Raw genomic sequence first — 14,063 nt, forward strand, 5'->3', positions numbered from 1 at the left:
TGGGTGTGCAGACTCCGGAGAGGCCCCTTACGGCCCAAACGCTATATCAAGCCACCTCGTGGCATCATCACTCAGCATATCCTCACATCACTCAAGCCACCGCATGGCATAAATAGTATCTCAGGCCCTCGGCCTCATATCACTCAGCATATCCTCACATATGGCCCTCGGCCTCACTCAGTCCAGAAATCATCATAAGCCCCTTGGGCATTAGTAAAACAGTAGTTCTCAGCCCAAAACATGATGTAGAAATATCATTTAAGTTTCAAATCTGAGTAAAAGTGGCTGAATTTGTAAAATAGTAGATATCAACAGGACTGAGTTTAAATAATAAGTCAAGTAGTGAGGAAACAGTTATAAAAATCCCCGAAGGGTTCAAATAGTTTGCATGAAGCCCAAATATGGCAATCAGCCCAAATCATGATGACAAAAAATGAATTCCAGTCAAATATTCGGTAAAATCATCAATCGGGATGGACCAAGTCACAATCCCCAGTAGTGAAAGACCCCACGCTCCTCATCCAGCGCGTATCTTGCCTCAATATAGCACTACGATGTGCGAATCCGGGGTTTCAAACCCTCAGGACATCATTTACAACCATTACTCACCTCGAACTGGCTAATTCTCTAGCTCACAATGCCTTTGCCCCTTAGATTGGCCTCCATGCGCGTCGAATCTATCCAAAATCAGAACGAATACGTCACAATATGCTAAGGGAACAAAGCCCAAGCGAAAACATTCGAAAAATATCAAAAATCTCGAAATTAGCAAAACCCGAGCCCCGGGCCCACATCTCGGAATCAGGTAAAATTTACATTTTCAGAATCCTCATACCCTCACGACTCTAACCATACCAAAATTATCCAATTCCGATACCATTTGGTCCTTCAAATCATCATTTTACATTTTTGAAAGGTTCCACAATTTTCTTCCCAAATTCCATCTCAAATCACGAATTAAATGATGAATTCAGTGATAGATACATGTACTCTAACCAAATCTGAGTTAGAATCACTTACCTCGACCAATTTCTTGAAAAACCTTCGAAAAATCGCGAAAATCCAAGCTCTCTAGGTCAAAATATCAAATAAAACTCAAAACCTCGCATTTATAGAGTACCCCTCGGATTCCGACACCGCTGACCGCAAAAAAATGATCGCGGTCCGCGCAAAACAAGCGGGGTCCGCGCAAAAACGACCGCGGCCGTGCAGGTCTTGCTCTGCAGGGACAAGCTTTAGTCTTTTGGACATAACTTTCGCTACAAATGTCCAAATTGCAATATCGTTACCTTTCTGGAAACTAGACACGAAGGGCTACAACTTTCATTTTTGACTCACCTCAAAATTCCTAGTGGATCAAAAGATATGAGCTTCTGAAGTAGGAACAGCAACCTGCAGTCTTCACGACCGCGGCCGCGGCCACTTTGACGCGGTCAGCACTAGGCCAGCGCGCCCAGCGCGAAAAGGAGTGCGGTCCGCCCCAAAACTGCTGCTCCCTCCATTTTTCTAAGTTCCGGGATGTCCGTACTCGCTCAAAACTCACCTGAAACACACCCGAGGCCCCCGGGACCTCAACCAAAACCACCAACGCATCCTAAACATTATTCAACCTCGTTCCAATCATCAAAACACCTCGACTAACACCAAAATCATCAAATCACATTGAATTCAAGCCTGTGAATCTCAAGAACTTCCAAATTCCATTTTTTATCAAAAACCCAACCAAACCACGTCCGAGTGACCTCAAATTTTGCTGACAAGTCCAAAATGACATAGCGAAGCTACAGAAACTCTCGGAATTCCATTCCTACCCTCGAATTAAAATATCACCTATCAACCGGAATTCGCCAAAATACTAACTTCGCCAATTCAAGCCTAATTCTACACCGTACCTCCAAAACCACTTCCGATCACTCTCCTAAGTCACAAATCACCTCCCGAAGCTAACCGAACCATCAGAACTCACATCCGAACCCTCTAACACATAAGTCAACATCCGGTTGACTTTTCCAACTTAAGCCTTCTTAAAAGAGACTAAGTATCTCATTTCTTACCAAATCCTCTCTGAACTCGAACTAATCATCTCAATCCCATAAAACACGGATAACGAAGCGTGAAGAAGCTGAAATGGGGGAAATAGAGCGGTAACTCATGAGACGACTGGCCGGGTCATCACATCCTCCCCAACTTAAACAAACGTTCGTCCTCGAACGAGTCAGAAACATACCTGAAGCCTCAAACATATGAGGATATCTGCTCTGTATCTCCCGTTCGGTCTCCCAGGTAGCCTCTTCCACGGGCCGACCTTTCCACTGCACCTTCACTGAAGCTATATCCTTTGACCTCAACTTCCAAACCTGGCAACCCAAAATAGCTACTGGCTCCACATCAAAGGTTAAATCATCATCCAACCAAACCATGTTGTAGTCCAAAACATGAGACGGATCCCCACTATACTTCCGGAGCATAGAAACATGAAATACCGGATGCACAATCGATAGGCTGGGTGGCAAAGTAAGCTCATAAGCCACCTCCCCAATCCTCTGAAGCATCTCAAAAGGCCCAATGAACCGAGGACTCAACTTGCCTTGATTCCCAAATCTCATAACACCCTTCATGGGCGAAACCTTCAGCAAGACCTTCTCACCGACCATGTAGGACACATCTCGAACCTTCCGGTCCGCATAACTCTTCTGACGTGACTGCGCTGTACGAAGCCTCTCCTGAATCACTTTCACCTTCTCTAAGGCATCCTGAACCAAATCTGTCCGCAATAGTCTAGCCTCGCCGGGCTCAAACCAACCAACCAGAGATCTACATCGCCTCCCGTACAAAGCCTCATATGGAGCCATCTGAATACTCGACTGGTAGCTGTTGTTGTAAGCAAACTCTACAAGTGGTAGAAACTTATCCCATGAACCTCCAAAGTCAACAACACAAGCACGCAACATGTCCTCCAATATTTGAATAGTATGCTCGGACTGTCGTCCGTCTGAGGATGAAACGTTGTGCTCAACTCTACCTGAGTACCCAACTCTCTTTGCACGGCTCTCCAGAACTGCGAAGTAAACTGATTACCTCTATCTGAGATGATAGAGATAGGAACGCCATGCAACCGAACAATCTCCCGGATATAAATCCCTGCCAACCGCTCTGAAGAATAGGTAGTACACACATGAATGAAGTGCGTAGACTTGGTCAGCCTAACCACAATCACCCAAATAGAATCGAACGTCTTCAAAGTCCGAGGAAGTCCAACCACAAAGTCCATAGTGATTCTCTCCCACTTCCACTCGGGAATAACCATCTGCTGAAACAAGCCACCCGGTCTCTGATGCTCATACTTCACCTACTGACAGGTGAGACACCGAGTTACACATCCCACAATATCTTACTTCATTCTTCTCCACCAATAGTGTTGCCTCAAATCCTGATTTATCTTCGCGGCACCTGGATGAATGGAATACCGCGAGCTATGGGCCTCCTCCAGAATCAGCTCTCTAAGCCCATCCACGTTGGGCACACAGATTCGGCCCTGCATCCTCAACACACCATCATCATGGACGGTCACATCTCTGGCATCATCACGCTGAACTCTGTCCCTAAGGACAAGTAAATGTGGATCATCATACTGGCGCTCTCTGATGCGATCATATAAAGAAGACCGAGAAACCACACAAGCCAACACCCGACTAGGCTCTGAAATATCCAACCTCACGAACTGATTGGCCAGGTCCTGAACATCAACCGCAAGAGGTCTCTCCCCTACTGGAATATATGCCAAACTCCCCATACTCACTGCCTTTCGGCTCAAAGCATCGGCCACCACATTGGCCTTTCCCGGATGGTACAATATAGTGATATCATAATCCTTAAGCAACTCCAACCATCTCCGCTGCCTCAAATTAAGATCCTTTTGCTTGAACAAATGCTGAAGACTGCGATGATCAGTGAACACCTCACAAGATACGCCATACAAGTAATGCCTCCAAATCTTCAATGCGTGAATTATGGCAGCCAACTCCAAATCATGAACGAGGTAGTTCTTCTCATGGGGCTTCAACTGCCGAGAAGCATAAGCAATAACTCTACCCTCCTGCATTAATACACAACCAATCCCAACTCTTGAAGCATCACAATACACAGTATATGAACCTGAAGCTGATGGTAAAACCAACATTGGAGCTGTGGTCAACGCTGTCTTGAGCTTCTGAAAGCTCTCCTCACACTCGTCCGACCATACGAATGGAGCACCCTTCTGAGTCAACTTGGTCAAGGGCGATGCAATGGAGGAAAATCCCTGAACAAACCGGTGATAATAGCCTGCTAACCCAAGAAAGCTACGAATCTCTGTGGCTGAGAACGGTCTGGGCCAACTCTGAACTGCCTCTATCTTCTTCGGATCAACCTGTATACCCTCGCTGGACACCGCGTGCCCCAACAAAGCCACTGAACTAAGCCAGAACTCGCACTTGGAGAATTTTGCATAAAGCTTCTCCTCCCTCAATCTCTGTATCACAACTCTCAAATGCTCTGCGTGCTCCTCCTGACTACGCGAGTACACCAGGATATCATCAATGAATACAATAACGAACGAATCCAGATAAGGCCGAAATACACTGTTCATCAAATGCATGAATGCTGCTGGGGCATTGGTTAGCCCGAAGGACATAACAAGAAACTCATAATGACCATATCTGGTCCTGAAAGCAGTCTTAAGAATATCTGAATCCCTGATCTTCAACTGGTGATAACCCGAACGGAGATCAATCTTGGAGAACACCCTAGCTCCCTGAAGCTGATCAAATAAATCATCAATGCGAGGTAAAGGATACTTGTTCTTAATTGTTACTTTGTTCAATTGCCTATAATCAATGCACATTCTCATCGTGCCATCCTTCTTCTTCACAAACAAAACCAGTGCACCCCAAGGGGACACACTAGGCCGAATGAACCCCTTATCTAGGAGTTCCTGAAGCTGTTCCTTCAATTCGTTCAACTCTGTTGGTGCCATACAATATGGCGGAATAGAAATAGGCTGAGTGCCCGGCAGCAGGTCAATACCAAAATCAATATCCCTGTCCGGTGGCATGCCCGGCAGGTCTGCAGGAAAAACATCGGGAAAATCTCTCACAACTGGGACAGAATCAATACTAGGAGTCTCATCTCCAACATCCCTCACAAATGCTAAATATGAAAGGCAACCCTTCCCAACCATACACTGGGCCTTCAAGAAAGAGATCACTCTACTAGTGATATAATCGGTCACACCACGCCACTCGATCCGCGGTACAGCCGGCATAGCCAAAGTGACTGTCTTAGCATGACAATCTAGAATAGCACGACACGGAGATAGCCAATCCGTGCTCAAAATGACATCAAAATCCACCATGCTCAATAGAAATAAATCCACTTGGGACTCCAGACCCCCAATAGTCACCACACATGACCAGTACACACGGTCTACAACAACAGTATCGCCCACTGGGGTAGATACATGAACAGGTAAAGCAAGAAACTCACAGGGCGTACCCAAATAACGAGCAAAGTATGATGACACATAAGAAAAGGTGGAACCGGGATCAAATAATACCGAGGCATCTCTGTGGCATACTGGAACAATATAGCACTTAACCGTGCAATCAACTTAATTAATAACAAACTCCCCAACTTGGATCAAAGCAACAAAATGCACTCAATAAATCATAACGCACATACTCTATTGTTGATGTAATACCATAGTGAGATTGAACTCACTCCTTCATAAGCTTGTGGAAACACAAATCATCTTGAATTTTAACTCTTCTGCAATTCTTGCATTCACTCACACAACAGTTAAGCCCACCCTCTAGGTAGCACAATTTAGATTTCCACGCATATTCTTCACTTGTAAATGAGATCTTCTAATAGACAACATAAGGATCACACCACCTTAGAACACTCCGCATGAGATAACCCACCTGTTTTGCCTCCAATTAACATTTTGTATACCTCCCACTGTCATACACATTACACAGTCACTTAATCTTCCTGAGTCTAAACTCATACCGTAACATGAAATTTACTTCACACCAAATAGGAGATATGAAAAGATTATTCACGCGCCCATAACTCGGGGCTACACATCCAATTACAATGGAAATAAAACACTTAATGGTTCATCTATCATTCAGCAGACTTTCCTCGCCACTTCCGAGTCATATAGATACATCTCGCAGTACTAACATACTCACCACGTAGCTATCCAGCCGTCATTCAAACCAATAAGGGCAATACCGAACATATAAGTTCAAAACACTTGCTCACACAATCAACACCTCGGTACTCAAGCCATAGGCAAAGATCCGGCCTCATGTCCTCCAGGCCGGCCCAACATCAACTCATAGAGATCACATCCCGCCCCTCGATCGGGGAATCACAAGTCGTTGATGCACATCTGATACTAAACGCTCATACGCACATACGAACACGTGGAAAGGATTTCAAGAGTTACTTTTCAAGATGAATCAAGGACGCACGATAAGAATTCAAGAATGTAAAGTTCTTTCCTAAAGGTTATGCAGCCTCTCGAGGATAAATACAGACGTCTCCGTACCGATCCGCGAAACTCTACTAAACCTGCTCATGACTCGTGAGACCTAAGTAACCTAGGCTCTGATACCAACTTGTCACGACCCGATCCCCGAACCCGGTCGTGATGGCGCCTCTCGTGAAGACAAGGCCAGCCAGACCAAAACGGAACACCTCTTTTAAACAGTTAATCATTATAAACAGTAATAACATATAATATAATGCTCATAAATTGCGGAATTTAACGATAATAACAGCAGGAACCATCCCGACACAGCCCAAATCGGGGTGTCACAAGTCATGAGCTACTACATAATCTATTATAGGTCTACAAAGTACGGAATCCAATACAATAGTTTGAAGAAAACATAAATGATAGAGGATAAGAGTGTCAAGGGGCTGCAGACGTCAACAGCTACCTGGTAACTCCAAATCACTGCCTAGCCTAGAAGGAATCAGCGGTCAGGTGCGGACTCTGCTATACCTGAATCTGCACACATGGTGTAGGGAGTAATGTGAGTACTCTGACTCAGTGAGTAATAATTACAAATAATGGCTGAAAGTATGAAAACACGTAAAGGCACAAAGCAATTCCATATCAAGCAGTAAAATCACTTAAAGCAGTAAATCTGTGAAGAAATCAAATGATATTCCTTTTTAAAACAAGTAAAACAAGTAATTTAACAGGTAATTAACAAGTAGAAATCCGCCCCTTGGGCACAGTATCAATCGCTCAGCATAGTATCAGCCTCTCGGGCTCACTCTCAGTATAGTATCAGCCCCGCGGGCTACCTCACAATCACTCAGCATAATGGTCAGCCATTGTTACCTGACCAACTTTCATCAAACATTGTCATTGTTACCACTGTTTCAAATCACATGGGTACCCGCGCTCACTGTGGGTGTGCAGACTCTGGAGAGGCCCCTTACGACCCAAGCGTTATATCAAGCCACCTCGTGGCATCATCACTCAGCATATCCTCACATCACTCAAGCTACAGCATGGCATAAATAGTATCTTAGGCCTTCGGCCTCATATCACTCAACATATCCTCACATATAGCCCTCGGCCTCACTCAGTCCAGAAATCATCATAAGCCCCTTGGGCATTAGTAAAACAGTAGTTCTCAACCCAAAACATAATGTAGAAATATCATTTAAGTTTCAAATCTGAGTAAAAGTGGCTGAATTTGTAAAACAGTAGATATCAACAGGACTGAGTTCAACTAATAAGTCAAGTAGTGAGGAAACAGTGATAAAAATCCCCGAAGGGTTCAAATAGTTGGCACGAAGCCCAAATATAGCAATCAGCCCAAATCATGATGATAACAAATGAATTCCAGTCAAATATTCGGTAAAATCATCAATCGCGATGGACCAAGTCACAATCCGCAGTAGTAAAAGACCCCACGCTCCTCATCTAGCGCGTATCTTGCCTCAATATAGCACTACGATGTGCGAATCCGGGGTTTCAAACCCTCAGGACATCATTTACAACCATTACTCACCTCGAAAGGGCTAATTCTCTAGCTCACGATGCCTTTGCCCCTTGAATTTGCCTCCATGCACGTCGAATCTATCCAAAATCTGAACGAATACGTCACAATATGCTAAGGGAACAAATCCCAAGTGAAAACATTCGAAAAATATCAAAAATCTCGAAATTAGCAAAACCCGAGCCCCGATCCCACGTCTCGTAATCGGGTAAAATTTATATTTTCAGAATCCTCATACCCTCACGAGTCTAACCATACCAAAATTATCCAATTCCGATACCATTTGGTCCTTCAAATCATCATTTTAAATTTTTGAAAGGTTCCACAATTTTCTTCCCAAATTCCATCTCAAATCACGAATTAAATGATGAATTCAGTGATAGACTCATGTACTCTAACAAAATCTGAGTTAAAATCACTTACCCCGACCAATTTCTTGAAAAACCTTCGAAAAATCGCCAAAATCCGAGCTCTCTAGGTCAAAATATCAAATAAAACCCAAAACCTCGTATTTATAGAGTACCCCTCTGATTCCGACACCGCTGACCGCACAAAAATGACCGCGGTCCGCGCAAAACCAGCGGGGTCCGCGCAAAAAATGACCGCGGCCACGCAGGTCTTGCTATGCAGGGACAGGCTTTAGTATTTTGGCCATACCTTTCGCTACAGATGTCCAAATTGCGATATCTTTACCTTTTTGGAAACTATACACGAAGGGCTACAACTTTTGTTTTTGACATACCTCATAATTCCTTGTGGATCAAAAGATATGAGCTTCTGAAGTAGGACTAGCAACCTGCAGTCTTCACGACCGCGGCCGCGGCCAGCACTAGGCCAGCGCGCCCAGCGCGAAAAGGAGCGCGGTCCACGCCAAAACTGCTGCTCCCTCCATTTTTCTAAGTTTCGGGGTGTCCGTACTCGCTCAAAACTCACCCGAAACACACCCGAGGCCCCCGGGACCTCAACCAAAAGCACCAACTCATCCTAAACATTACTCATCCTCGTTCCAATCATCAAAACACCTCGACTAACACCAAAATCATCAAATAACATCGAATTCAAGCCAATGAATCTCAAGAACTTCCAAATTCCATTTTTATCAAAAACCCAACCAAACCACGTCCGAATGACCTCAAATTTTGTAGACAAGTCCAAAATGACATAACGAAGCTACAAAAACTCTCAGAATTTCATTCCGACCCTCGGATCAAAATCTCACCTATCAACCGGAATTCGCCAAAATACTAACTTCGTCAATTCAAGCCTAATTCTACACTGTACCTCCAAAACCACTTCCGATCACTCTCCTAAGTCACAAATCACCTCCCGAAGCTAACCGAACCATCGGAACTCACATCCGAACCCTCTATCACATAAGTCAACATCCAGTTGACTTTTCCAACTTAAGCCTTCTTAAAAGAGACTAAGTGTCTCATTTCTTACCAAATCCTCTCCGAACTTGAACTAATCATCTCGATCCCATAAAACACGGATAACGAAGCGTAAAGAAGCTAAAATGGGGGAAATGGAGCGGTAACTCATGAGACGACTGGCCGGGTCGTCACACAAACTCTGCTATATCCTTCTTCATTTCGTCCCACCAGAATATTTCCCTGATATCATGATACATCTACGTAGATCCTGGATGAACAGAATAACGAGAATAGTGAGTTTCTCCCATAACCTGCTGGCGCAACCCTGCCACATTAGGAATACATAATCGACCTCGATATCTTAGGACTCCATCTCTTGCAATCTCAAATGGCATCTTCTCCTTTTAAATGGTTGTATCTCTATAATGAGCTAGAACATGATCCTCATAGTGGTGTTCCTTCACTTCATTTAATAAAGAGTATGTTTCCATTTCCTTAATAGTAACTTCGGTATCACCTGAATCTAGTAATCGAACCCTAAGATTATCTAGCTAATGAATCTCATGGGCTATCTCACTCTTCTCTGGCTGTAAATATGATAGGCTATCCATGGATCTACGGTTGATGGTATTAGATACTATATTCAACTTCCATGTATGGTATAAAATATCCACATCATAGTCATTCAGTAGCTCCAACAATCGCCTCTAACGTAAATTCTGTATACGGTAAAATTGGAGGGTCCAATTTTCCGACATTATGATAGCTTGTAAGCATATTTTACAAGGTTCGAGACTAGGGTCGAGGCTCACCCTCGAGGGCTACCGACGCTCGACCTTGAGGCAACGCAGACCAATAACTATTATGGAAATGTGGGGAGTTCCCAAAGCGCACAACTAGGGATGATGAAGTCTAGTAAGCTAAGTTCAGACCTGAATCATGGTGTCAACTAGTTGTCCCGTCCCCGTGTCTTTGTAATTAATGCACTTGTACTATGTTGGAATTCACCCTCTTATATAAAGGGGATCCTTGTTATTTCAGAGGGATCTGTTACTCCATACTAAATATACAAGAACATTCTCTCTCCTCTCAAACATATTCTCTTGAATTTATTACTTCATTTATTACTCGTATTTATTGTGTTCTATTCGTTGGTCATCATTTATTGCTTATTATTGGTCATAACGAGACGTCTTTGATTTGTTTATAACTGTTATTCCCCATCGACCACCTTCGATAGCTCTCATCCAAGCTTCAGACTCGACCCCGAGGCCTTCGAATAGGCAAGCTCGAGGCCCCGATTGACAACAATTTGGTTTGATTAACACCTCGTTCTTAAGCTCTTATTTTGTTTCTAAGTCTTTCACATAGCATCAACTGTCTAACAACTAGCATAAAAATAGATCACATATTTTTAGAACCACTAAATCAAATTTAATTGTTATTACCATTTTTACGGTAAACAGTTTGGCGCCCACCGTGGGGCTAAAAATAATAGTGATTATTTTCTTGCTGGTTTAACTACATAACGCAAGTTATCTTTCACACTTTTTCTTGCTCGAGACCTTTGATTTCATGTCAAAATGTCTGACTCAGTAAACGCTGATCCTCACATTAACACACCATTAAATTTAAGAACACACCGGAGCTGATTCCCAAGGATACGACCTCGTGCGACGCCGGAGACATTAACTCTGATCCTCGCATTAACCAGGGAGCGCGCCTAGAAACTCAGAGGGAAACTCGGAAACACCCAACTTGGTCAAAAAGAGAGATTTCTCGGCATGTCATTTATATGATTATTGGGGGGACCGACATTCCCCCAGGACATATGATCAAACAGACAAAAATGTCCGCTGCAATTGAGGGGCCGATCCGAGACCTCATGACCGAAGATTCCCTCACGTTCAGTGAGGAGGACCTCGAGACCTTCGCAGAACTATACAATGACACACTGGTAATTTCATTCCTTTTAAGCAACGTTCAAATTAAACGTGTACTCGTGGATCCAAGCAGCTCAGCCAACATAATCAGGTCAAAGGTAGTGGAACAGCTTGGGTTGCTTAACCAAGTCGTACCCGCATCTCGGGTCCTCTACGACTTCAACATGGCTGGCGAAATAACGAAGGGAGAGATAGTCCTCCCGGTTGTTATGTCCAGTACAATTAAGAATACCAAGTTCCATGTCATCATTGGTGACGTGAGGTACAACGCATTGCTTGGCAGGCTGTGGATGCACAGCATGAGGGCGGTGTCGTCAACTCTGCACCAGATAATAAAATTTCCAACGAAAGATGGCATAACAACCATATATGGTGAACAACATTTGGTAAAAGAAATGTTCGTAGTTTACCAGGAGGCACCAAGCCCCATACACTCCGCCTCGGATGAGTCTAGGAGCATACTGACCCCCGAGGATGATGAATACGATTTCCTCGCCCCTCGAGCTTTCATTTCCCCTGAAGAGTTGGATGCAACAAAATTGACAATTGAAGAACTGGACCAAGCTATTTCGATTGAGCATCTCCCGGATCGGAAGGTATACATGGGAACGGGATTAACCCCCGAACTCAGGAGAAAACTCATTCAATTCCTTCTTAACAACATCGATTGTTTTGCTTTTAAAAATTGCATGGGGTGCCCTATTTGGTCGCCCCCATTTAATCTATACCCATTTTTTAAAAAAGTTTTAATTTATACCCTTTTTTTAAACAACTTAAGCCCCCTTTTCCTCCTCCTCCTTCACTTCCTTCGTTTTCTTCTTCTTCTTTCTTCTGCTGCTTCAGTTTATGGGATGATTGCCATAAATATGTTTATCAGATTATTTAAAAATAAATTATAAATAATTACGTAAGTTAGTATACAATAATTTGTGAATATTTCCACGTAATTCTGTTGTTTTCACTTTTATTGTTTCCAAAATTTATGATTGTAGATACTGTTGGCAATCTGATTAATTTATAATAGTAATACACTATGAAAGAATAAGGTGATTATTTATCTAGAATGTTGAAAAGCTTTTACAAATATTTCATCTTATATAGTGCTGAAGTTTTTACAAATGAACTAAATAACTTCAGCATCTTTTGCTGAAGTTTTTGAAAAATCTTTATGATAAAACTAATGAATCTCGGACAAAAAAACTTCAACATATATAGTGTTGAAGTTTTTACAAATGAACTAAATAACATCAGCATCTTCTGCTGAAGTTTTTGAAAAAGCTTTATGACAAAACTAATGAATCCAGGACAAAAAAACTTCAGCTTATATAGTGTTGAAGTTTTTACAAATGAACTAAATAATTTCGGCATCTTCTACTGAAGTTTTTTAAAAAGCTTATCCAGGACAAAAAAACTTCAGCTTATTTAGTGCTGAAGTTTTTACAAATGAATTAAATAACTTCAACATCTTCTGCTGAAGTTTTTGAAAAAGCTTTATGACAAAACTAATGAATCCAAGTCAAAAAACTTCAGCTATTTTAATGCTGATGTTTTTACAAATGAACTAAATAACTTCAGCATCTTATCCAAGACAAAAAAAATTTAGTGTATTGCCTTTGCTACTTCAGGCCCGTCTACTAGAATGCTGAAGTTTTGTGTAATTGTCTTTGCTACTTCAGCCCCATATGCCGAAGTTACGCAAAAAAGTAGGTACGCTTGCAATTTTTTTTTTGCAAAGCGGGCATAAGTTAAAACGTGACCCAAAAATCGGGTATATATGCAACTCCCCCGTTTTGCTTGGTCCCATTTAGATATGACAGAAATTCCGCCGAAAATAACCACCCAACGATTGAGTGTCGACCCCAGGTTAAAACCAGTGAAGCAAAAAAGAAGAACCCAGTCCAAGGTAAAACACGCATTCATCAAAGACGAGGTATCGAAACTCCTTAAAATAGGGTCTATCAGAGAGGTAAAGTATCCCGAATGGCTAGCCAACGTAGTGGTAGTGCCCGAAAAGGGAAATAAGTTAAGAATGTGTGTGGATTATAAAGATTTAAATAAGGAATGCCCCAAGGATTCTTTCCCATTGCCTAACATCGACCGTCTGATCGATGCTACGACCGTCTATAAGACCCTCCCCTTTCTCAATGCCTACTCGGGGTATAACCAAATTCAGATGAACCCCGAGGATAGGGAAAAGACTTCATTCATCACAAAGTATGGTACCTACTGTTACAATGTAATGCCCTTCGGGCTGAAAAATGCAGGGGCCACATACTAACATCTAGTTAATAAAATGTTCGAGCATCAAATAGGCAAATACATGGAAGTTTATATTGATGAAAAGCTAGTTAAATCCCTGGACGCAAAGGACCATTTGACTCATTTGCAGGAAACATTTGACATCCTCAAAAGTTACAACATGAAGTTTAACCCCGAGAAATGTGCCTTCGGAGTAGGTTCAGGCATATTCTTAGGGTTCATGATATCGAGCAGGGGGATCAAGATCAACCCCAATAAAATCAAGGCCATCAAAGAAATCACGGTGGTAAAGAATGTAAAAGCCATGCAATGGATGACGAGGCAAATAGCGTCTCTAGGCAGATTTATATCAAGGTCGTCAGACAGGAGTCAACATTTCTTCTCCTTACTCAAAAAGAAAAACAACTTCAAGTGGACTCCGG

At 42.7% G+C, this 14,063-nt stretch overlaps 1 protein-coding gene across 1 annotated transcript; it reads left to right on the forward strand.

The window, feature by feature from the left end:
- Nucleotides 1-11,288: 11,288 nt before the first annotated feature.
- Nucleotides 11,289-12,392, forward strand: LOC142180788 (uncharacterized). Its single transcript, XM_075252862.1, has 2 exons — nt 11,289-11,978; nt 12,375-12,392. The coding sequence occupies exons 1-2, from the start codon at nt 11,289-11,291 to the stop codon at nt 12,390-12,392; spliced, it is 708 nt and encodes a 235-aa protein (XP_075108963.1).
- Nucleotides 12,393-14,063: the final 1,671 nt, after the last annotated feature.

This window comes from Nicotiana tabacum, chromosome 5 (assembly GCF_000715075.1).
Source record: "Nicotiana tabacum cultivar K326 chromosome 5, ASM71507v2, whole genome shotgun sequence".
In the NCBI taxonomy this organism is placed as follows: Eukaryota; Viridiplantae; Streptophyta; class Magnoliopsida; order Solanales; family Solanaceae; genus Nicotiana; species Nicotiana tabacum.

What these genes read in the sequence shown, in the direction of transcription:
- LOC142180788 (XM_075252862.1), top strand. Translation starts at nt 11,289, where the DNA reads ATGTCCGCTGCAATTGAGGGGCCGATCCGAGACCTCATGACCGAAGAT.